Raw genomic sequence first — 23,348 nt, 5'->3', positions numbered from 1 at the left:
AGACTGTCCACTGCTCCAAGACTGTGATGGGGGCGGGGAGCGCAAAGACCACATGGCACTTTCTACTTGACAAATTCTGGGAGGCAGCTACCTGCTCAGGGATGGGAAAGGGAGGTGAGAGAGGACATGTGCAGAGAGGTCCCTGCAGGACCTGTGTGCGCGTGGTTGGCTGGAGGAGGATGACTGAGTGGGGAGGGACAACAGAAGGCTGAGATGAGACTAGAGAGCCACCAAGTCCCTGATGGCTGCCATACCTAGAGGGGATGCTGCGGGGAAGCCTCATGTCAGTTGCGGGCAGTTTACAGTTTCAGCTCTCATCAGTCTCCTAAGACAATGCCAGGTCCTATCATTCCCCTGACACGTTCCCAGGAACCTTTATTCCCCGCCTGCCAATAGGTGTCCTGCTGAGGAGGGGGAGCCTAGCTCCCTTCCCCATTCCCATGTGTCTAGCAGGGCAGCATGTACCTGTAGAAGAGTGTGGCCCAAGAAGAGGGGCTACCCAAACACCCCGCAGAAACCGACCAGCACAGGCTACAAACACTGAAGTCACATAAGCACAAGCCAGGAAACCTCACCCAGTTGGCTCCACACATCCTCCCAGACCACCCACCAGGAAGCCAGGACATCACCGCTTCTAATACCTATAAACACGTGGGTGGTGATGTGCTCAAGACTATCCACTTGGCGGTGTAGTGCTTTATGTGTCGTTGGGCTGCTGCTAACTACAAGGTCGGCAGTTCAAAACCACTAACCACTCTGACAGAAAAAGGCAGGGCTTTCTACTCCCATTAGTCTTGGAAATTCACATGTCCTACAGGATACCTGAGTTGCTGTTATTAACTTGATGGCGGTTGAGATTTTGGTTTGAGTCCACTTGGAGGAAGGTACAGAATTTACATGCACTAAACCCAGGGAATTTGATCTTTGCTCTCCATTCCTGAAAGGTAGTCTCTAAAACACCTGTAGAATGTAAGTGTCTCCAGAGGACAGCACTCTAACGGATTAGGTGAGGTGAAACAGCCACTCTGGGTGGGCTGTCAGCCAGAAAGAGCTGTGTAAGTCCTTGTCATCACCTCAGGAGACAGGGGTGAAGTCTGCATTAGAGACTGAGGTCTCCAATCAAAGCTCTGGACGCAGGGCCCTGGGCTCCCTGGCAGGTGAAAAGGACTCATGCACGCGAGCGGGGTACTGTCTCACTTTGGGGAGGCATGGGGTCTCCATGCTGGGAACCCTCACCCTCACCAGGCTTCGCCCTGTCTTTTTTGGTATCCTTTTTCCTATGAAAAACTGCAGTCCTAAAGTGTATGCCTTCCATGAAGCCTGCGAGTCATTCCAGTGAATTATTGAACCTGAAAGGCTAGCAGGAGTCAGCAGGTCAGAAATGATGGGCCCCGGGAACCCTGAGCTTATAGGAGATAGAGGGAACCCCCACATTTATAGCCAGCAGTTGAGAAGTGAGGGGTACCATAGCTGGCCTCTGAGGCCCACCTGGCCATCTGAAGGAGTGTGTCCTTTTAACTTGTGAGGTCTGACCTAGCTCCAGGTGGACAGGGTCAGAGATGTCAGAATAGGGAACTGAAAAGGAAGTATCTTCTATTAATTTTATTTTGTTGTGCTATCTTATGTTTGATTTTGATACTTGATTGCATGTACCCATAGGGAAATGAATCCTATCTATGACTGACTCTGAGGACTCCAAAGGATTCTCCATGAGGAGAGGGCCTGGATGCCCTTAGGACAGGCTGGATCCAGAGCAGGGAGGCCACTGTTACTGCCATCTCAGGGAGGCCCCGTGGTCAGATCCCCAAAGGGCTGAGACACAAAACCTAGCCCCATGCACATTTGTGCACAGGCCTGAACTTGGTGCCATACAACATGGTGGCCTCTCCTTCCAATCCCAGCCCACCCACACAAGCCACATGCCACACCTGAGTCTCTATTCTCCCTTGCCTCTGGCTAGCAAGGATCCTGGTCTGCCTCCAAACACTGCCTCCACCAGTGTTTGGGCCCTGGTCGGGCCCTGCAGAAGCACAACCCAGCACCATGTAGGCAATCCGTACCCTAATGGGTCAGGGGCATGGCCACAGCCACCTCTATTACCAAATATGACCACATGACCCGGGTCTCCAGGAATGCACTTGGCTTATGTGGAGACGAGGTGCCATTCAGTGAGCAAACTGACAGAGCTAACATACAAGTCACTTTGGACAAGGACATATCCCTCACTGGACAGACATCTAGCCCAGGATTCAGCTCTAGCTGTTGCCAAGACCCGGGAGAACTGACACTTAAAGGTCTCAAAGGGATGGCTTTCATGAGTGTGTTTTCCTTCCACACACAGACCAAAACGTCCAGAAAACAAAAGGCGGTGTCTTGAATCATATTCTCTAGTAAGGTGGAGACTCTGAATATTGTTAGGTGCCAGTTATTCGGTTTCGACCCGTAGCAACCCTATGGCTCAACAGAACAAAACACTGCCCGGTCCTGTGCCAGCCTCACAATTGTTCCAGTTGTTGTATCCACCAAACCAATCCATCTTAATGAGGGCCTTCCTCTTTTACACTGCCCTTCCATTTCACCTGGTCTTTCCTGACAACATGTCCAAAGTATGTAAGACGAAGTCTAGCTATCCTTGCTTCTAAGGGGGTACTCTGGCTTTATTTCTTCCAGGACAGATCGGTTTGTCCTTGGGGCAGTCCATGGTACTTTCAATATTCTTCTGACACCACAATTCATATGCATCGATTCTTCTCTGGTCTTCCTTATGCAACATACAACTTTCACATGCATATTAGGCAACTGAAAATACCATGGCTTGGGTCAGGTGAGCCTTAGTCCCCACAGTCACATCGTTGCTCTTCAGTCCTCTACAGAGGTCTTGTGCAGCAGATTCACCCAATGCAGGGTGTGTTTGATCCCCCAACTGCTGCTTCTATGAGCATTGATGGTGGATCCAAGCAAGACACAATCCTGGACAACTTTAAACTTTCTCCATCGATCATGTTACCTATGGTGCCGTTGTGAAGATTTTGTTCTTTATATTGAGTTGTAATCCTTGAACGTCAGCACAGCAGCGTGCCTTCCCAAATGGGGCTATAACCCCAGGCAGAGGCCAGGATTTATAACACCTCACGCTAAAAGGATCATGGATCGAAGGGTCCCTTTAAAGGCCTTACGGCTGGAGGTGTCTTCTTTTGGTGAGACAGAACCCTCTAACCACGGATAGTCTGCATCTTCCATTTATGACTCTGTAATTCCAATCCAGAGCTGGCTGGCAAGAAATCGAAAACTCCACAAGCACCAGAACGAGGGACTTGTGATTCCCATAGATGTTCAGAAGTGGAAGGGCTCTAAGGCATCTCCAGGCTCTGGGACCCCTGGTCAGAATGTTCCCTAAACAAGGAACACCCACTTCTCTCCATTTGCCACCAATGAACAGCTTTTCTTGAGAAAGACCTCTGCTCTGGAAATGGAAGTACCTCTCTCCAGTTTCCCCCACAATCCTAGCCTGTCCAAAGGGTCTTCTGCCTCGACCCCCATAATAGTCACATAGACTGGATCACATCAGGAATATTGGCACCAACCACTATCTTCTCCAGCTTCCAGGAGACATCAACAGAAAAGACTCAGTCCTCGTGAGAGTAGAGAAGAGGTAAGTCAATTCCTTCCAGGCTTCTTATAAAGGGAAGGCTACACTATAAAGGTGCCTGAATAAGAGAGACTAACTGGACTGGACTCAAGGAAGGCTGGTAAGCATCCCTTAGGCCTTCCTAAATAGGCACGGTGAGCAGAACTGTCACTGGTCCTGGCTACAGGGCACTGGGGAGATTTAAACTTTTGGTATCCCCTAGCTAAGTAATGCTATGAAACCATTTAGCCCTTAGGACGAGGAGCACTGGTAATGTAGCGGGGTTATGCGTTGGGCTGTTAACCACAAGGTGAGCCATTCAAACCCACCAGCTACTCCACTGGAGAAGGATGAGGCTTTCTGTTCGTAAAGATTGATAGCTTCAGGTGCAGACAGCATCTTTCTCCAGTGGAATTGCTGGTGGGTTTGAACCTGCAGCCATGCGCTGGCAGCCCAAGGCAGGTCCTGGTGATGTTTCAGTCTCCTTAGCGACCTGGAAGCAGCCTTTGGAACCCAGGCCCCAGGGAGAATCAACTCTGTTGAGTGGCCCACAACAGGGAAGGGCAGCCTTCCTCCCATCGTGCCCCTTCTCATCATGTAGGGACATCCAGCACGAGGTGCTCAGACAGCAGGGGTTTTAGGGAACGTCTGGAGTTTTCCTTACTAGGAGTGCCCCCGCCCCCCCCTTAAGTTTTAAAGCTTGACACTGGGCACCAGTTTTCAATGTGTCTAAACCTAAAATTAACCCCATGTCGATCCACTATGACCTCTGTCTACAGGAAGAAAATAAGGAACTACCCACGCCAATCTGAAAGCACACAAGCAAAACAAAAAGGACGTGGCCATAAAGAGAAGTCCTTAAAATGCAGTAAATCTGAAGACATTCGCTACCATCCTTTTATTGTCCTCATTTTGCTCGCTGTAAGCTTTTGGTAAGAATCAGAAGAGGCCCATGGACTGAGCTTGGGAACCACTCATCTGGGGAAATGAACCAATTTCAAGTGCAAAAAAGCTTTTCGAGTTCCTCTGACGTCCGAACTCTGGACAAGGCACTGCTACCCTGTGTCTGGGCCACTTGCTCTGTATCTCTCACGCACGGCCACGGCGTGGCATCGACTCCGACTTAGAGCGACATTCAAGGAACAGAGCAGAGTTGCCCCTGTGGGTTTCCGAGGGTGTAAATCTATATGCAGGAGCCCCAGATGGTGGCGTCGTGGTCTTGCACTTTTTGTTTAAATCTGTATACGAGTAGAAAGCCTCACCTTTCTCCGCCGGAGCGGCTGGTGGTTTCGAACTCAACGCATACCTCACTTTGCCACCAGGGCTCCTTGTGCACTGGACAGAGCATTGCAGAGGCGCCAACGCGTGCGGTCGCTTCATGGAGCTGTAATTACAGCGGGATCAAACATGCACGCGCTCGCAGACCGCCGAGATCGCGACGAGAACGCGGGAGCTGGGACTCCTCAAGCGAAATCAAGAGCCCCCTGCGCGCGGGCCTGCAGTGTCCGCCCCGGCCGCTCCGAGCCGCGGAGGGCCTCCGGACCACGTCCCCCGCCCGCTGCCCCACGGCCGCGGACCCCCCGCTACTCACCGTCCGGCGGGGACCGGCCCAGGACGGCCGCCGCCAGCCCCGCCAGCGGGCGCCGCAGCATGTGGGACCTCGCTAGCTCCGGACTTGCACGTCAGTCCCGCCGCGGGCCGCCCCGCCCCTCGTGACGTCAGCGCTGCGTCGGGCGCAGGTGCCGTGACGTAGACTCGCTGCGCCGCGGCGGACGTCGGGCCTTGCAGCCGGAGGAGCCTGCGCCCGGACTGGTCGGTGACCCCGTGAGGCTGTCTGTCTGCCCCTGTCTGACAGGGGTGGCATTAGGTGCGTGCTAAGAAGGCTCGACCATCGGTCCTTCCCATCCCGGCGTGCTGGTGGGGAAACAGCCCGGAAGGGGGAAGGGCTTCCGCGGAAGCTTCCGCCTGGAGAGGGGCGGGGCCGGCGAGCCCTCGTGGTGCCTGCCCTGGAGCGCGCTGGTCGCCGGGCGTCTCCTGTCCTGTGTCCGGGTTCTCCGTTTGGTAGGGGAGGCAGAAGTGGGAAAGGGATGGGGCTCAACTTATAAGAAAATTACTGAACAGAATGTTCATTTTAGGCTCAACAAGGTCTTTCCCCCTCCTATTCCCCACCGAGTTTGCAGCCCTTTCATTCGTTAGAGATCCACGAAACGAAACTCACCGCCAAAATAGAGAATGCCAAAGAAAACGTGCGCGTCTCAACCAGGAAATCGCTCTTTCCCAGAGTCTGAATATTTGAGGTTACACATATTGAGGGTTTGGAGCGTCTGGCCTTTCCCGGTGGAGACCCCAGCACAGAAAGTGGGCGTCCAGGGCATACTGAAAAGTAACCCTGAATGTCAGGCCCCGTTCCGCAACTAGGCCTGTTACTCCGTGGCTCACCGGGTTGTTGGGATCGTTAAATAACCTTGGAAAACAAAGTGCACTCTGCAGCTTCCATTGCATTTCCATTCTCCGGACTCCGTAACTCGCTCGCTGACCCACCAAAATCCGCTGGCACTGCCCCATCCGGAGTCCAAGTCTGCGAGTAGAGAGGTGGGCAGGCCCTGTGCCTGCCGCTAAGGTGCCGGCAAGTCAGATCTGACTCACAACGCCACAACAGAACGAAGCGCCGCCCAGGCCCGGGCCATCCGCTCAATGAATTATCCACTCATGTTTGAACCCACTGCAATACTTAGCAGTCGTTTTGTTTCATTTCAGTGATTTGAATGATTACTTGAGGCAGAGCTCCTTGCAAATAATTGGGAGATTGGAAAATGGTCCTGTCATATAGCTTGGGGCCCCTGGCTTAATTACTGGCTGAGATGAAGGAAAGATCAGTTACATGTTACCTTTTTTCTTTTTTGCTCTCCTGTTCCTTTGCCTGACAGGTCACACACCAGGGCCAGGGCTGCCTGTACGTGCCAGGGAACTCTGAGGAGGAATGGCAGTTGTGGGCAGCCTGTCTGGGTAAGCATGGACATCCAGGTTTCTTGGGATGACTATCAAAGGTCACTCGTGTGAATGCTGACTTAACAACTTTATGCTGTGCTGCCATGGGAAACCTCCCGAGCCATTGTGGTTTTATCTGGAAAATACAATGAAGGAGAAATAGAAATTCCTTGACAGTACCCAGTACCAAACTGGTGACGGTGGTGGTCATCACTTTGCTATTCAAAGCCGGCTACTGAGTGAGATGGTGCCATGGGCCTCCTGCTGTCCCTCCATCTTCTATTTCCCCCACAACCCCTGGCCTCCCCAGAAGGAGAAATGCAGGTATAAGGTCACAGTGTTACCAGAGTGAAAAACTGGGTCATTAGTTTTATATTACCCTCGGACCTGGAGAGGCGCCTGCAATATCTGAAGCTGTGGTTTGGTGTAGCGATAGAAAGGGGCCCTTGGGCTTCTTTGTTCCCTGGAGGACTCTTGTCCAGGAAAAGGTTTCAACTGACTAATGGTTAAAAACATCCACCATCTGTCTTCAGGGATCAACTAGAGCCCCTCTTAAACTTGATCTTAGCCAAAAGGCCAAGAAGTGATTAAAGCCCCTCTTGAAGTAAGCCTTTCCAAGCCACTGGCCCATGTTCTCTGGAGCTGCTCTTGTCTGGGCCCCCGAGCTCTGTGCACGCACGGAGAGCCTTCTAGCCCTAGAGCCCATGTTCTGTTTGGTTTTTCCCCTGCTTCCATGCTTTTCATAAAGGCTCCCTGGCAGTGTAGAGTTGCTAGTGTTGAGCTGTTAATCACATGGTCAGCCATTTAAGCCCACCAGCTGCTCCAAGGGAGGGAGATAAGGCTGTCAACTTCTGTGAAGATTTACAGCCTCAGAAACCCAAAGGGACATTCTACTCATGTCTTGTAGGGTCACTCTGAGTTGGAATCAACTTGATGACAATGTGCTTACGTTTCTCATGATGTACAGCTTGTATATGTTTGAAGGCAGGGCCTGGATTCATTTAGCCAGCATTTACTGAGCCCCATATTACCACTGAGTAGGATGCAATGGTTGTTCCCAGGACCTCACATCCCAGTTCAGTGGGGGAGATGAGCACACTGCAGAGCCATCTGGAACAATGCTGCTGTGGGCAGTTCAGGAGTGATGGGACCACAGGAGGGTGGAGACCCAGCAGAGGGCAGTGTAAGGGCTGTGTTGGAATTGCAGGGCTCTCGGCTGGCTATGCGTAGGAGGGTGGGAGTGACGTGAGAATGCAGAGATACTGAAAGCCATGTGGGCAGCTCAGAGTTTAGTGTTTTATCCTGAGAGCAGTGGGAACAGAGGACCTGATTTAAACAGATGGATCTTTGGAGCAATTATTCTGAGTGTGTGGAGGCTTGAGTGGCAGCCGAGGGACCCAGTGGGAGGCTGCTATGATGAACTGAGCCAGGTGCTCAAGATGTAGGGGTGGAGGAAGGGAACTTGAGAGCTGAGGAAAGAAATGAGCAGGATGTGGTGATTTATGGTTCGTAGTCGTCAAGGGTGACCACCACCAAAGTCCGTGAGGCCATGTCTGAGATAGGCAGCAGGTCCAAGAAAAGCCTGGTGGTACTTAAGACATCTTGTTCCTCAAGCCTGGGGGGTAGGGGTAAACTGGGATGGTCTGGCCTAGATTCAAGTCAGGGTAAAGATTGGAATCTCAGAGCCAGAGGAATTTCTGAAACCAGAAGGCTAAGATAGCTGGCACAGGTGCCTGTCACTCTCCTGTTGCTTCAGTCTGATTTTGATGTGTGCACACTGAGGGCTGAGTGCTAGCTGTGTTCAGAAGCTAAGGGTCCACACATTTTCTTTCCCCTGGAAACCAGTGCCCCAGTCTGTCTGTTGTCCCCAGGGGTTTGGGCCGGCCACCCAAGCCTCTCCAACAGGTGAACTGGCCTCCCAGCATCTCTTTTGTCTGGGTTGTCTGGAGAGCCTCATGCACTCTCCCCACAACAGCCTCCCTGGTAATGGGACAGGGTGGCTGTCACTACAGCCTGCTGTTTTCAGTACCCGCCAACCCACCCCCCAGAACATCCTCACCCAAATCTGGGTGTCCAAGGCCTGTTAGTGTCGTGTCGTTGTGTGCATGGTGCCATGCTGGAACAGGGTGAGTGAGAGGAGGCCCTGTCCATGCTCTGCCCCATCCCTGGGGCCATGAGCGAGCCTGTTTTTCTTTCTTTTAAAAATTATTTTTATTGGAGGAGCTGATATTAAGGGCTCAAGTAGAAAGCAAATGGTTTGAGAATGATGATGGCAACAAATGTGCTTGACACAATGTATGTATGTATTGTGATAAGAATTGTACGAGCCCCCAATAAAACGATTAAAAAATTATTTTTATTCTTAACATTTTCACTGGCATATAATGCACATATCATGCATTTAAGTAGTTCAGTTGTATTCATAAGAGTTTTGCAATCATTGCCACCGCGAGCCTGTTTTTCTGTCTTCTCAGAAATCTGGCCTTTCTCACACTCCCTGCCCTCGAGTTGATGCCAACTCATAGTGACCCCACAGGAGCACTGATGACAAAGGAGCCCTGGTGGCAGAGTGGTTATGTGTTATGCTGCTAACCGCAAAGTCAGCAGTTGGAACACACCAGCTGCTTTTGGGTAGAAAGATGTAACTTTCCGATAAAGCGTTACTGTTTCAGAACCTATAGGGCAGTGGTTCTCAACCTTCCTAGTGACGCTGCCCTTTAATACAGTGCCTCAGGTGTGACTCCCAAACAAAATTATTTTCATTGCTGCTTCATAACTTTAATTTTGCTACTGTTACAAATCGGGCAACCCCTGCAAAAGAGTCATTCAACCTCCCAAGGGGGTCGTGACCCACAGGTTGAGAACGATTCTATGGGGGCAGTTCTACCTTGTTCTGTAGGGTGGCTGTGAGACGGCCTGTAGCAGGCTGTTTTCATACTCAGCATCGCTGCCTTGTGTTGTTCCTTCCCTGTGCAGTCAGCACTTGGGCTTCTTCCTCCACTTTGGGAACACATTCCACATGTGCAGGGTCCCCCTAACCTTTCCCCCATGCATGTCTATAGTTCTTCCCGTGACCCGGAGAGGCTGACAGACGTGGGGCCATGTTGGACTTACTGACCCAGTGTTTGTGTGTATTCCTGCAGCCTGCTTCGGCAGAGTCTAGTTCAGAGAGCTGGCCCCTCCTCCTGCCACCTGCACACTTCCCTGGCACGAGCCGACTGCAACAGGGCCTCATTCACCCGGCTCCGCAGGCAGGCCTACGCGCGCGTCTACCCTGTGCTCCTGGTCAAGCAGGACGGCTCCACCATCCACATCCGCTACAGGGAGCCTCGGCGCTTGCTGGTGGTAAGGGCCAGGGGTGGAGGCAGGAGGCGGTCCCTGGGCTTCAGCAAGGTGCTCTCTGAAGAAGGCTGCTGCAGAGGACCCATCCTTCCCAGGTCTCTGCACCAGGTGGCCTGGAACAAACACATAACTTCAGACCATGGAGCAGGTCACTGGGGAAGGGTGGCTACTGGACGGGGCGAAGCCGAGGGAGACAGAGCTCAGCTCAGGGCATCATGTTCAGACGGGGTGGATCAGTGGTCTGTGTAAGAAAGCTCAGATCCTGGGGAAACGACCAGGGATGTGGGGGGGACCTCTTTAAAAACAAAATCATCCCAGCAGAATATGACATTAAACTGTTACACAGGAGGATAACAATGAGGTAGCACAAAGACTTGGGCTAATGTCGTTTCAGTAAAACGCTGGTCAGGTCCCTTCAGATGAGCTGGATGTTGGCCTTTTCTTTGGCCCAGCCCCTTCTCTTGAGTTGATTCAGGGTGTGCATCTCCCTAACTTCACCCACAGATGCCTATAGACATTGACCAGCTGTCTCCTGAAGAGCGAAAGGCCCGCTTCCGGAAACGGGAGGCCAAGTTCCAACAAAAGAAAGAAGAGCCCGAATTCAAGGACGACTTTGACGTGGAGCGGTACAAACAGTTTTGGACCAAAAAGTGACTGCGCCTCGGGCCACCCTAGGAAGGAAGCTGTAAAGACCTTGGGGCGAGTGTCTTCTCCCTGCTCTGGCTGTTTTAAAAGTATAAATTAGAAATCCTACTGCATTCTCGCTCTGGTGTCTGGCCCTCCCTTCTCGTCCTCTTCTCCCTGCCGTACACGCAGGCTGAGTGCCCCCTCCCTGCCGAGCACTGTGCAAGGCTGCCCAGTGGCCTGGGGGTCCCGGATTGTGTGAACTCCCTCTCCCTCATAGACCTGCCTGCAACCTTTTGTGGTGAGAACTGGCAGGACTGGTGACAGGCTCTGCCCTGCCTCCTTTCTGCTCCAGCACCCTCACTTCCTCGAAGAGCCCAGGGAGCTCCGACTGCAGGCACCCCCTCCGCCCCCCAGGCCTGGGGGCTGGTAGTGTCCAGGGCCCGGCAGAGGCCTGGGATGGCTGAGACATGCTGATTCCTGTCTGTCAGCGGCTTCCCTGTGGCCCACTGTGCCTGAATGCAGCCGTGCACCCACCAGGATGCAGCCCGCGCCCCACCGGCTGGCTTGCTGCTGTCTGCCCTGCTTCTTCCTAACCCTCCTGCTTTCCACCATCTTCATGAGAAGACACACCTGTGGTGCTGGCAGTTTTTGTTCCGTAACCAGCTTCTGCCCATCCTTCCCCTCCTGCCCATGGGGGACAGCACCCCAGTGAGTCCCCCTCTCAACCATGCTGTGCTCCCCAACAACCCCTTCACTTACCTCTGCAGCCATGTGCCTCAGCATTGTCTCCATGCGTGTCTTGCTTGCTAGCCTGCTTTCCCCAGAGGCAGGTCAGTCCCACGGAAACTGCCCTGCCATCGGCACACGCCACCTCCACCTTGTTCAACTGCGCACTGTCTATCTCCACACTGGAACACTGGTTATCTTACCCAGTCTAAGGGCTGCTGACGCAGGCTCCCACCCCACACCCCAGACTGCTCGTTCCCTGCTCTGCACCTCTGCCGGAGGGACAGGGTGCCTGGGAGCACTGGGTTCCTGCTTGGTCCCTTCTCGTAGATGGCAGCTCATCCTCGCAGCCACCTTTGGCTTTTAGCCTATCCCTGACCTTTGGCACACCTGGACTCTTGGGCACACCCTTATCTTGTCCGTTAGCCGTTGTCACACACTGCAGCTCTGCCTTCCTAATCTGTCCTTATCCAACCCACTCCTGCTGTCTGGTCTGTGGCGCCATCACGGGGCTGATGCGGTCGTCTCCTCCCCAGACTCCTTGCTTTGGCCGTCTTCTGCACGCACACACAAGGCATGATGCCTTTTTTTTTTTAAATGTTTTATTAGGGGCTCATACAACTCTTAGTACAATCCATACATACATCAATTGTGTAAAGCACATCTGTACATTCATTGCCCTCATCATTCTCAAAACATTTGCTCTCCACTTAAACCCTTGGCATCAGGTCCTCTTTTTTCCCCCTCCCTCCCCTCTCCCCCCTCCTTCATGAGCCCTTGATAATTTATTATTATTTTTTCGTATCTTGTCCTGTCCATCGTCTTCCTTCACCCCCTTTTCTGTTGTCTGTCCCCTAGAGAGGAGGTCACATGTACATCCTTGTAATCAGTTCCCCCTTTCCAACCCACTCTCCCTCTACCCTCCCAGTATCACCTGGTCCTGAAGGGATCATCCGCCCTGGATTCCCTGTGCCTCCAGTTGCTATCTGCACCAGTGTACATCCTCTGCTCTAGCCAGACTTGAAAGGTAGAATTCGGATCATGATAGTGTGTGTGGGATGGGTGGGGGTGGGGGGAGCATTTAGGAACTAGAGGAAAGCTATATTCTTCATTGGTGCTACATTGCACCCTGACTGACTCATCTCCTCCCCTGGACCCCTCTGCAAGAGGTTCTCCAGTGGCCAACACATGGGCTTTGGGTCTCCACTCTGCACTTCCCCCTTCATTCACTATGGTAAGATTTTTTTGTTCTGATGATACCTTATACCTGCTCCCTTCGACACCTCGTGATCTCACAGGGTGGTGTGCTTCTTCCATGTGGGCTTTGTTGCTTCTGAGCTAGATGGCCACTTGTTTACCTTCAAACCTTTAAGACCCCAGACGCTATCCTTTTTGATAGCCAGGTATCATCAGCTTTCTTCATCACATTTGCTTATTCACCCGCTTTGTCTTCAGTGGTTGTGTCGGGAGGGTGAGCATCATACAATGCCATTTTAATAGAAGAAAGTATTCTTGCATTGAGGGAGTACTTGAGTGGAGGCCCAATGTCCTTCCGCCACCTTAATACTAAACCTATAAATATAGGCACATAGATCTATTTCCCCATCCGCATATATATTTGCATATGTACATATCTTTGTCTAGACCTCTATAAATGCCCTTTGCCTCCCAGCTCTTTCCTCTATTTCCCTTGACTTTCCTCCTGTCCCACTATCATGCTCCGTCCGCACCTGGGTTTCAGCAATACCTCTTCGTTACATTACCCTTGATCATGCCCTACCAGGCCTGCCACTCCCCCCTCACCCCCAATTTGGATCACTTGTTGTTCCCTTGTCCCTAGGTTTGTTAACACCACATCTTTATCCCCCACCTCCCCCTATCCCATTTCCCCACCGGAACTGTCAAGTCCCGTTGTTTTCCCTCCAGCTTGTTCATCCAGCCTATCTTATTTAGACAGACCTGTGGAGATAATAACATGCACAAAAACAAGACAGAGCAAAACCAAGCAACGCTATGCAACAAAACAATAACATACCACTGACAAAAATACAAAGCACAACAAGAAAGAAAAGCTTGTAGTTAGTTCAAGGATCGTTTGTTGGCCTTTATGAGTGTTTTCCAGTCCAGTCTGCTGGGGCACCACGCCCTGGCCCCAAAGTCCACCTTCAGCATTCCCTGGGGACCCATTCCCTTGCTGTTCCGCTGCACCCCCCAGTGCTTTGCCTCGGTGTGGCGGGATCAGGTCGGGCGCAATTCCCACACTGCCTCTGTTGCTGTCCCCTGCAGGGCCATGGGTCAGTGAGGGACGTCATGTCTCATAGTGGAGCTGGCCATGTGGTCCTCTCTGTGGACTGGCTGCTCTAATTGGGGTCATCGTCCTCAGGGCATGGTGAGCCAGTATGTGCTCCACTCTCTCCTGCTCCCCCTTCATCTGCTCCTGTGGGTTCTGATCAGATATGTCCCTCTTCCGGAGCTGCAGATTCAACGCCGTCCTTTGAAATAAATTCTTCTGGGGGGAGGGGAAGGCATCCACTTAGTATTTGGTACTGGGGCCAGCCCCCCAGACCTCTCCACTGGTTGGCATGATGCTTTTTCCATGGGTCACCGGTACGCCTGTTCTATCTCTGGTAAAGCCTGGGGCCCTGCATCACACACCTAGCATCCTTCCTCACTGTTGCCTCTGAGGGCAGCACCCTGTCCTCTGCCTGCCATCCTCCTCCCCCCTTTCCAGTTTCTGCTTGGTCTCACTTAGCAGGCCAGTCGTGACTAGGTGACAGAATTCACACATGTGGCATGCCTCCCACACCTGAGTGCAAGCTCACGATCGCACCAACACCTGCCATAGTGCCTGCTTTGTGCTCAATAGCCGTTGAATGAATGAGAAGAGCTAAGGGTCACGTGTGGAACAGACCTGTACTTTGAGTGTGAAAATGGCTTATTACAATCAGCTGGGCACCTACAGTTTTACATAATCTTCTTATTGCCTGTAAGACATAGTTTACACACATGCTGATGTGGCATCTGACCCTCTGCACAACCAAATGAAAACTGCTCGGTCTTGCGCCGTCCTCGCCATTATTCCGAGGCTTAAGCCCATTGTTGCAGCTAGTGTGTCAGTCCATCTCATTGAGTCTTCCCTTGTTCACTGCCCCTCCACTTTACCAAACGTGATGTCCTCCAGGGGCTGGTCTCCTTGCAGTCGCTGCAAAGTATGTAAGGCAAAGCCTAGCCATACTGGCCTCTAAGGAACACTGGCCATTCTTCTCCCAAGACAGATTGGTTCTCCAGCAGTCCGTGGTACTTTGAGGATTTCTCACCAGCACCATGATTTTTTTTAAATTGCATATATAAAGAATAGAAATAACATGAGAGAAGGGGGCCCATCTCATGTCAGTGCCGTCAATCTCTCACGGTGACCAGAGCCAGTGCATGACAGCACCCACTTCCCAACCCTCCCCTCCCCTCTAGGGCCCAAAGTAACTGCACTAACATGGCAAAGTCTGAAAAGCCAGACACGCTGCCATCAAGTGGATTCTGACTCCTAGGACAGGGTAGAACAGCCCCTGTCGGTTTCTGAGACGATCTGCAGGAGCAGAAAGCCTCATCTTTCTCCCATGGAGTGGCTGATTTTGAATTACTTTGCAATTAGCAGCCCAATGCATAACTACTACACCAGGCTCTTAAAAAATTCACTGCCGACTCATAGTCACCTCCTGTGGGTATGCGAGACTAACAGTTTAAGGGAGTCAGCGGCACATGTCGATTCCAGAAACTTAGAAGAATGACCAAGTCCAAATGTGCTTCAGACACTTGAAGGGGTGGCAATAGGTGGGCTGAAAAGGACAGGAGAGCCAAGGCTTTCGCCCTGGCAGGTGATGCTGGTACCACCTGAGTCAGGAGCCCCGGACAAGTGATAGACCTGTGCTCTTAGATGTGTGGTGTGAAATGTTTAATGTCAGAGTGGTCAGGGCCATGCAGGAAGAGGGGTGTGTGGGGAGAAGAGCCTAGAGAGAGGAGTTGGCCGCCTCTGGGCCATAAAACAAAGCCTCATTGCCATCAAATATGTGCTGACTCATAGCGACCCTCGATAGGACAGGTTGGACTTCCCTGTGAGCTTCGGAGCCTGTAATTATTTACGGAAGTAGAAAACGCCGTTTTCCTCCCTGTTTTGCACCCTATGTAAAGAAATGAAGGTCCAAGATGACTCGGCAGTAGTGCAGATCAGGTGCTCAATATGTCCGACTGCCACTGTGTAACTTTTGTGTGGGAGGGGGCAGGTGTTGACCAAAACTAAAGGACAAATGAGAGTGTGAAAGTGGGATCGGGAAACTAGGAAGAGAGCCACGGAGATGCAGAAGGGCAGCTTGGACCAGGGGGTAACTTCTGGTGGGAGCCTTCTTCCCCAGCCTGGCCTTTCTCTTTGTGTGCCTGTGATGTCACCAATCACACTGCTGATTAAAGCCAAGCTCTTGATTCAATCCATCATTGGCATAATGACAGGTGGACTCGACCTGCAAATGTTTTAACAACTGATGTGAAGTAGGGATAAGTCACGTGTGTGTGTGGATGTGCATGAGATGTCTGTGTGTATAGGTGCATAGTGTATACATTTAATGACATCAAATATGTGCAGCACACAACTTATAAATAATAGCAAAATACATGATACTCCACATTCTCAATTCCGTATAACCACCCGATTCTCAGACTATTTTTAAGTGTCTCTAAACTCTTGTATCTGCCGCAAATCCAGAGTTTTAATTCAGCCATAATTTGGCAAATATAACCCAAAGCCACTGTCCTCTAGTCAATTCCAGCTCCTATCAGCTCCATGGGCCCGAGGAGAACTGCCCCGGGGTTGCTAAGACTGTCACTCTTGTCGGGAGTAGATGCCTCCTCTTGTGTCCTCAGAGCGGCTGGACGTCTCAAAGCACTGACCTGCCTCTGCCATCAGGGCTCCCTTTGGCAAATACATACAGTACATCCTGATCCACTACCTGAATGAATGAATGATCAAACCCCACAGGTGACCGGCTGCTAAACGATGTGGGAAATGTTTTATCCAAAAGTAGTTTTAGATGATTGTTGCTGCCATTATTGATCATTGCAACTGATGACTCTGCCATGCCAAAGGAAGATTTCAGGACCATTTCCAAACAACTGTGTAGTGGATGCGCATTTCTCCCATTATTGCTTCATCAGAACAACAAAATAACAATAATGTATTAAAAACATATCCACTGTGGTAAATACCAGTTTTTGTTTTGTTTTATTGGGGGCTCCTACAGCTCTTATCACAATCCATCCATCCATCCATTGTGTCAAGCACATTTGTTGCCATCATCATTCTTAAAACATTTGCTTTCTGCTTGAGGCCTTGGTATCAGCTCAATTTTTTTTCTCCCTCTCCCACCTCCCCTCCCATGAACCCTTGATCGTTTATAAATGATTATATTTTTCATGTCTTACACTGACTGATGTTTCCTTCACCTACTTTTCTGTTGTCCATCCCCCATGGAAGGAGTTATATGTCGATCATTGTGATTGGTTCCCCCTTCTCCCCCACCCCCCCTCCTTACCTTTACCCTCTGGGTATCGCTACTCTCATTTTTGATCGTGAGGGGTTTATCTGTTGTGGATTCCCTGTTTCCAGCTCCTCTCTGTACCCGTGTACATGCTCTGGTCTAGCCGGATTTGTAAGGTAGAATTGAAGTCATGATAGTGCGGGGGGGGGGGGGGGGGAGCATTAAAGAACTGCCAGTTGTTGTTTTAAGGTTTCTTAGAAACGTTTTGCAGTTGATTGGGTGAAGGTTTGTAGAGCAGGTCAGTAGCACAGTGGGCTGCGAAGCGCAAGGTCCCCAGCTGCTCTGTGGGGAAATAGATAAGAGGCTTTCCACTCCAGTAAGGGCTAACGACCCAGAAACGCACAGCGGCAGGTCTACCCTGTCCTAGGTCTGTCTCTAGGAGTCAGAATCAACTCAGCAATGAGCTTGGTTTTCTCTTAGTGTAGTGTTACTAATTCCACTTCCTCCTTGAGTTTCCCGTATCCATTCCGCCTTCCTTCCGTTCAAACCCTGCTGGACTCTTAACAATGCTACCCTCCCTCTTCATCTCAAGTGGTTGTTAATCCAAGTGCTTACCTCATTAGTGTTATTGTTCCCCTTACAGAACTGCCTATAATTTGGCTGGAAAATGAGCCACTAGGATGAGTTCATTTCCAGACCTGAAGGCCTAGTCTTGGGGTTCCACCAGTCTCTGTCCAACCAGTGGGCCAACCCGTTTGTATGATTTCGAGTTCCCATGTGTTTCTCCTGCTCTATCCAGGATCGTCTCATGTGATCCCTTGTAGAGCAGTTGACAGTGGTAGTTGGGCACCATTTAGTTTTAGTCTCAGGGTCATGGGGACTGATGTTTGACTGAGTCCCCTGGACTATTGTTATGGCTTTTTAAAGTTCTCCCCCTTATCTCCTCGGGACAAGGAGAGATTATGGTTGTACTTTAGATGGCTACCTAGGAGCTTTTCAGACACACCCGGTGCTACTTACCAAAGTAGGATGTAGAACCTTTCTTTGTGGGCTTTGTTATGCCAATTGACATTGGTTACACATAAACTGACTGGTGTAGGTGCTAGCAGAACTGGGCACTGAAAGGAGATCATAATACTTGGTAAGGTACAAGATTTGCTGTTATTCTGTTATCACTAATTATCTTTCTCTTAATTTTTGAGATATGTTCGGTTACTCTTACTGTGCTGACTACCTCTCTGATTCTCCTGTGACTTTTCCCCCTTCAGTGCCAGGCTGAGGAGCTCTGGTGGAGCTGTGGGTTGATCATTGCGCTGCTAACCACAAGGTCAACAGTTCAACTCCAGTCCCTGCCTCTAGAGGAAACAGTGAGACTGACTGCTTTCCTAAAGGATCAGTTCTACTCTGTCCTAGAGGCTCGCAGTGAGTAGGAGTCACCTCGGTGGTGAGCGAGTGGAATGTAAAGCCTATTATGATTTACCAAACCATAACCTCAGTGGAATCGTAGCATCAGTGTTTTATTTCCTTTATACACCAAACTGGGATGGAGCCAATTCTTTTAACACCGATTATTTTACAAATCTTGAACTTTAGTATCTGTTTGACAAATGGATCATATTCCTTATTTCTTCGTTCAGTAGCCTAGTAGCTTATTACCACCATTTGAGTTACTAGGTAAGTGCCATTCTTGGACACTCAAGCTTAACTGTTTAACCGGTCCACAATTCATACATCCGGATGCACCTTCTTTTATTTCAAGGCAGTCGTACATTTGTCAATGCCTGTTTTTCATTCCAACAATTTAGATGCTCAAAGGATTTCCTTTGGCTAGCATGATTTTTCCTCAGAGATGGGTTGCCCAGTGGATTAGAAATTTGGTTTCGTTCGTTGATGCCCCACAGTGATTTTCGTTCCTACCATGACTTTTTGACATGCAAAACACACTCCGTCACTATCATTTTGATGGTTCAGGGACCAGAATCTGGGATGAGATTTTGCTGTTAGCTGCCAGTCAAATCTCCGTGGGTTGGGTACAGCCCCACACACACCCACACACCCATACACACCCCGCTGGGCTGCACACACCCCACCACCCCACCCCGCTGGGCTGCCGTGGCCGTGCTGCCACCAGCAGGCCTCTAAGCGCAGCCAGGGCGCCGAGGAGCGCCGCACGAGCGCGGGGCGGGGCCTGGGGGCGGCGCGGGGCGGGGCCTGGGGTGGGGCGGGGCGGGGCCTGGGGGCGTGGCACGGCGCGCGGCCGCAAGGAGCCCGGCGGCGGCGGGGAACGCTGGGCCGCGGCCGGCCGGCTGACGTCACGGCGCACGGCGGGGGCCGGACGCGCTGGCCGGGGAGGCGGAGCGCCGACGAGCGCCGGCAGAGCCCCTGCGGCCTGGGCAGCCGGGCGGGCGGCGGAGCAGGGCCGGAGCGCGGCCCCCACCGGCACCATGTTCGGCTCCAGCCGCGGCGGTGTCCGCGGCGGGCAGGACCAGTTCAACTGGGAGGACGTGAAAACGGACAAGCAGCGGGAGAACTACCTGGGCAACTCGCTGATGGCCCCGGTGGGCCGGTGGCAGAAGGGCCGGGACCTCACTTGGTACGCCAAGGACCGCGTGGGCCCCGTGGGGCTGAGCCGGGAGGAGGAGCTGGCCGCGGTGCGGCAGGCGGAGCAGGAGGCCCTCATGGCGGCCCTGTGAGTGTTGGCCACGCGGGGCGAGGCGAGGCGCCGAGGCAGCCCAGGGCCGGGAGGCACGGGGGTGGGGTGGGGTGGGGTGGGGGAAGAGGAGGCCCTACCTGAAGCGTGCCCCGGCCCCGTTGCAGAGGCTACAAGAATGTGAAGAAACAGCCCACCGGCCTGAGCAAGGAGGTAAGAGGCGGAGAAGCCCTGCCGGCCGAAGGGGCTTAGCAGGGGAACCACGGGGCTGGGTGGGAGGTGGCCCAGGGGTTGCGACACGCAAGAGGACAGAGGGCCTTGCCTGCCTCACCCCACAGGACTTTGTCGAGGTGTGTAAGCGAGAAGGGACTGATCCCGTGGACAAGGGTGTGGACCGGCTCGTGGGGCTGGGGAGCTCCAGGTGCGTAGGGGGTCCTTCTGGGGACAGGCCTACCAAGATGGGTGATGAGTGCAGATGACTCAAGTCGTCCAAGCTCAGCAGGCCCCAGAATTTGGGTGCTAACCAGGTGGCCAAATGGATGCAAATGCGGGGACCGGGCTGCAGGGACTCCTGTCTGGGAAGTGGCCTGGCCCTTCTTCCACAACCACATTCTCCCTGTGTTCCTACAGTGGTTCTGCAGGCCGAGTGGTGCTGTCCAGAGAAGACAAGGAGGCTGCCAAGCTGGGCCTGTCCGTGTTCACAGTAAAGTTCCTTTCCCTAAACATCCTGGGAACCATTCTGGCAAGGCTGAAGGGGTCCCTTTGTGGTGTTGGCGGGAGGTAGGCCTTCTCTCTGGAGGATGTGCCCAGCCTCTGGACCTGGGCACCTGAGCTTGGAATGGTATGGAATCATCTTAAGGTTGCCCAGGCTCCCTCCAGCACCCTTACCCAGTGTGGCTTTGGCTTTCCTTGGCAGCACCACCGAGTGGAAAGCAGTGGGGCTGGTGCCTCCCCAGCCTCGGCCAGAAAGAAACTACACTCAGAAGAGAAGACAGAGCTGTGGTAAGGGCACACACAGGAAACACGAGCATCTGATGAGACTCTGGGGTTAACACCATACTAAGATAGGAGTTTTTAAGTTGGGGCAAGGCCACTTTCAGGCACACCACACAGGGCCTCCCCAGCAGGGAAAGCTGGAGCACAGAATTGGTTTAAGAAGTTCTACCACATTCTGCCAAACAAACAAAAAGAAGTTCTGAGCCAGACTGGCTGCCCACCTGTGGGAGGGTGGTGGGTAGTGGGTAGTGTGTCTGGATAGGTCTGCTGTGTTCAGGGCTCAGCTTGTGCTTCTTCCTGTATTTCCCCTGGTTTCCTTGTCACATTGAGAGCTCTTTTGAGTTGTTTAGACTGAAATGTCCCTAGACTTGAGGTGGTCAGGTCACAGGTGTACCTGGAATGGCACTCTAGGTCCAGCAGTCAGGTGGCCGGCCGCCTCACCATGAGGGCCAAGATCAGAGGGGAGTAGTGCTCATGGCACAGAACCTTCTGAACTGAGGCTAGAGACTGGATCCTGGGTGCACCCAGACCAGAGTTGAGGAAGAAAGGTCTCATAGGAGATGGGCGGAGAGGGTAGGCTTGGGAAAGGTCCTTTTACGCCAAGCTCAACTCTGGTGCCCAATGGGTGCCAGGTTAAGTGTTGGGCTGGTCAGCACACCTGCACTCAAGCAGCATGGAGGGTGGAGTGTGTGTGGAATGCTGGAATTGTTCAGGGGTACGTTTAGTGGGAAAACACGATGACAGTGGGTATGCCCCCCCCAACCCATGGTGCCCACTATGGAGTTGCTGGCCAGACCGTCGTCTCCTGTAAAGTCTTGGACACCCACAGGAAAGTGGGGCGGGCGGTCCCCTTTGAGTCAGCATTGACTTGGTGGCAGTGAGGGTGATGTTTGTGGACATTGAGGGTGTCCTTTTCTCTGTGGAGGTCCATCCCGGGAAGCTCAGCTCCCATACTCCCATTAACAACATCCCCCCCCCCCCCACGACACACATAGGGTCAGGCCCAGCTGTGGCAGCAAAGGTTAGGGCTGAGGGATTTCATGCTCCCCCTTGCAGCTCTGAGAGCCACAAGAAAAGCAAGAAAGAGAAGAAGAAAAAGAAGAAGAAGAAGCACAAGAAAGAGAAGAAGAAAGAGAAGCACCAGAAGAAAGAGCCAGCTGCTTCCTCGGAGCCTTTGTCCCAGGCTGGGTAGGCCCCTACTGGCAGGTGTCTGGGCGTCTCAGGCAGGGAGGACAGGACTGCACGCCCAGTGTGGCGGCAGTGATGTGCGTCTGGGGCTGCATGGTCTGCCTAAACCTGGGTGTGTGCTGGCCCAGGCGCAGTGCAGAGCCCCTCACCTGGCTGTCCCCCGATCCTCCCATAGGCACGGACACCGGCGCCATGACTCCAGTTCCTCAGCCAGTGACCATCCTTCCCCCAGCAGCAAGAGGAGGAAGTGGGGACATAGTGTATGCAGTGGGAAGAGCCCAGAGCCCCGGAAGCGACACGACACAGACTCTGATGCCTGAGCCACACGTACTTATGTTGACCGACCACCTAGGATTCCAAGTCTCGCCTCAGCCCACTTACTGCTACTGGGCACCTCTGCAGCAGGAAAAGACTGCTTTTCTAAGGTGAGGCTGTACCTTAGAATACTCTCTCAGCCCGAGAAAATGCAAGGTGAGACCTGCTATGTGAAAGTCGTGCCAAGGCCCTGAGAAGGTCTGGTGAGTTACTCTGTCCAGGCTAGGACAGTCCCAAGCCCAGCAGGTTCTGAGGGGCTCAGGTCTTATCCCCACCAGTTGGCTATACTGGGTCAACCCAAGTGAGACCTGCCCATCCTGGCAGACCAGATGCCTCTGACCTCCACTGCAGCTGCCAGGACTCAATTGCTACAGCAAAAACTATTTTTCTTTACCTTGATTTGCTTTTTACTTAAATAAATTTATTTTGAAAGGTGTATGCATTGTAGTAAATGTGGGCGCCTGGCATCATGGTACTTTCCATGAATGTGGAGCCTGGTCATTCCACCAGTGGTCAATGGAGTCGGCGTCTCCACACCAAACCTGTAAAACTGCAACAGGTCCCTTCCTCCCTGGGCCCACTCAGCTGGAAGGTTTTCAGACAATTGGGGAAACACGGTGCACCAGAGGATACTGTTGGGAACAAGATGGAGACAAGTGAGAAAGGACAGGCGTGAGCAGCGGCCCGACAGGCCTTAGGGAGAGTGGGCCAGGAGTACGTTGCTGCAGCAGCAGGAAGACCCCTTTCTGCGCTCCCTGCAACTGTGTGGTTGGCTCAACATAGGGCAATAAGCTTTCCCCTCTTGTAGCCTCACAGGTAGCTGCAGGAGCAGGGCCAAGCAGAGGTTGGCCCCAAGGTAGGGAGGACTGGGCACACTCTTCCAAGACTGGACCTAACCAGCTCAGGCAACCAGACCCATCCCCGACACCAAGGGCCACCTGCACGAAGGGGAAAGCCTGAGCCTTGTTGGGGCAATGGGACTCCAGGCATCTGTCAGCTCTGCACCTAGGAAGTCTTCCAGCTGGCTGCACAGCACCAGTAGGTTCTCCTGCAGATCTACAAAATGTACTTAATTGCATTGGCAAAAAGATAAATGTCATCCTAGCTTGATTTGTTAGTTTTTGCTTCAAATATAAGAACCAAAATCCGTTTTAGAGGAATAAAGGAACGTTGGTTCCTGTTAGAACCAAGGTCTTGGACCCATGCCCACCGGTTCAGTGTCATTGTCAGCGGTGCCCACACGGGGATGGGCCAGACTGTTCTGGTGGGGAGTGAGTGGTTCCACCAAGCTCTGTGACATGATTGGGCGTGCCCCTACCTATCCTCTGCATGCCCACCCCGGGCAGGTTTCTCACCTTTAGAG

The 23,348-nt window shown here is 52.4% G+C and overlaps 3 protein-coding genes across 5 annotated transcripts in view; 2 read left to right on the top strand and 1 right to left on the bottom strand.

The window, feature by feature from the left end:
- GUK1 (guanylate kinase 1) overlaps positions 1–5,449 on the bottom strand; it is a 30,525-nt gene extending 25,076 nt beyond the window's left edge. Inside the window, exons 1-2 of one of the 2 annotated variants that reach the window (XM_075542159.1) lie at positions 5,220–5,449; positions 4,891–5,012 (exon numbers count right to left, since the gene is read on the bottom strand). In XM_075542159.1, the coding sequence (XP_075398274.1) occupies positions 4,891–5,008 (118 nt within the window). In that variant the 5' untranslated portion in view covers positions 5,009–5,012; positions 5,220–5,449. The remainder of the gene's footprint in view (positions 1–4,890; positions 5,013–5,219) is intronic. The other variant, XM_075542160.1, reaches the window with a different exon arrangement.
- Positions 5,365–10,721, top strand: MRPL55 (mitochondrial ribosomal protein L55). Of its 2 annotated transcripts, none has more exons than XM_075542162.1 (4): positions 5,365–5,495; positions 6,556–6,634; positions 9,760–9,961; positions 10,463–10,721. In XM_075542162.1, the coding sequence occupies exons 2-4, from the start codon at positions 6,609–6,611 to the stop codon at positions 10,610–10,612; spliced, it is 378 nt and encodes a 125-aa protein (XP_075398277.1). In that variant the 5' UTR covers positions 5,365–5,495; positions 6,556–6,608; the 3' UTR covers positions 10,613–10,721. The 2 variants fall into 2 exon arrangements, with proteins under 2 accessions (XP_075398277.1, XP_075398278.1); XM_075542163.1 differs by lacking the exon at positions 5,365–5,495 and adding an exon at positions 5,618–5,689.
- An 8,469-nt stretch (positions 10,722–19,190) lies between these two features.
- On the top strand, positions 19,191–22,421 carry C2H1orf35 (chromosome 2 C1orf35 homolog). The gene is made up of 7 exons (XM_075542157.1): positions 19,191–19,525; positions 19,654–19,699; positions 19,825–19,907; positions 20,117–20,189; positions 20,403–20,488; positions 21,539–21,670; positions 21,846–22,421. Exons 1-7 carry the CDS (start codon positions 19,281–19,283, stop codon positions 21,988–21,990), a joined length of 810 nt encoding a protein of 269 aa, XP_075398272.1. The 5' UTR covers positions 19,191–19,280; the 3' UTR covers positions 21,991–22,421.
- The last annotated feature ends 927 nt before the right edge of the window (positions 22,422–23,348 follow it).

Source organism: Tenrec ecaudatus, chromosome 2, assembly GCF_050624435.1.
Source record: "Tenrec ecaudatus isolate mTenEca1 chromosome 2, mTenEca1.hap1, whole genome shotgun sequence".
NCBI classification, from domain to species: domain Eukaryota; kingdom Metazoa; phylum Chordata; class Mammalia; order Afrosoricida; family Tenrecidae; genus Tenrec; species Tenrec ecaudatus.
This window is presented reverse-complemented; position numbering and strand designations above follow the sequence as displayed.

Coding starts and splice junctions, on each gene's coding strand:
- C2H1orf35 (XM_075542157.1), top strand. CDS start 19,281: ATGTTCGGCTCCAGCCGCGGCGGTGTCCGCGGCGGGCAGGACCAGTTC. Junction 19,700..19,824: donor CCACCGGCCTGAGCAAGGAG/GTAAGAGGCGGA, acceptor CTCACCCCACAG/GACTTTGTCGAGGTGTGTAA. Junction 20,489..21,538: donor GAAGAGAAGACAGAGCTGTG/GTAAGGGCACAC, acceptor TCCCCCTTGCAG/CTCTGAGAGCCACAAGAAAA.
- MRPL55 (XM_075542162.1), top strand. CDS start 6,609: ATGGCAGTTGTGGGCAGCCTGTCTGG. Junction 6,635..9,759: donor GTTGTGGGCAGCCTGTCTGG/GTAAGCATGGAC, acceptor GTATTCCTGCAG/CCTGCTTCGGCAGAGTCTAG. Junction 9,962..10,462: donor AGCCTCGGCGCTTGCTGGTG/GTAAGGGCCAGG, acceptor CTTCACCCACAG/ATGCCTATAGACATTGACCA.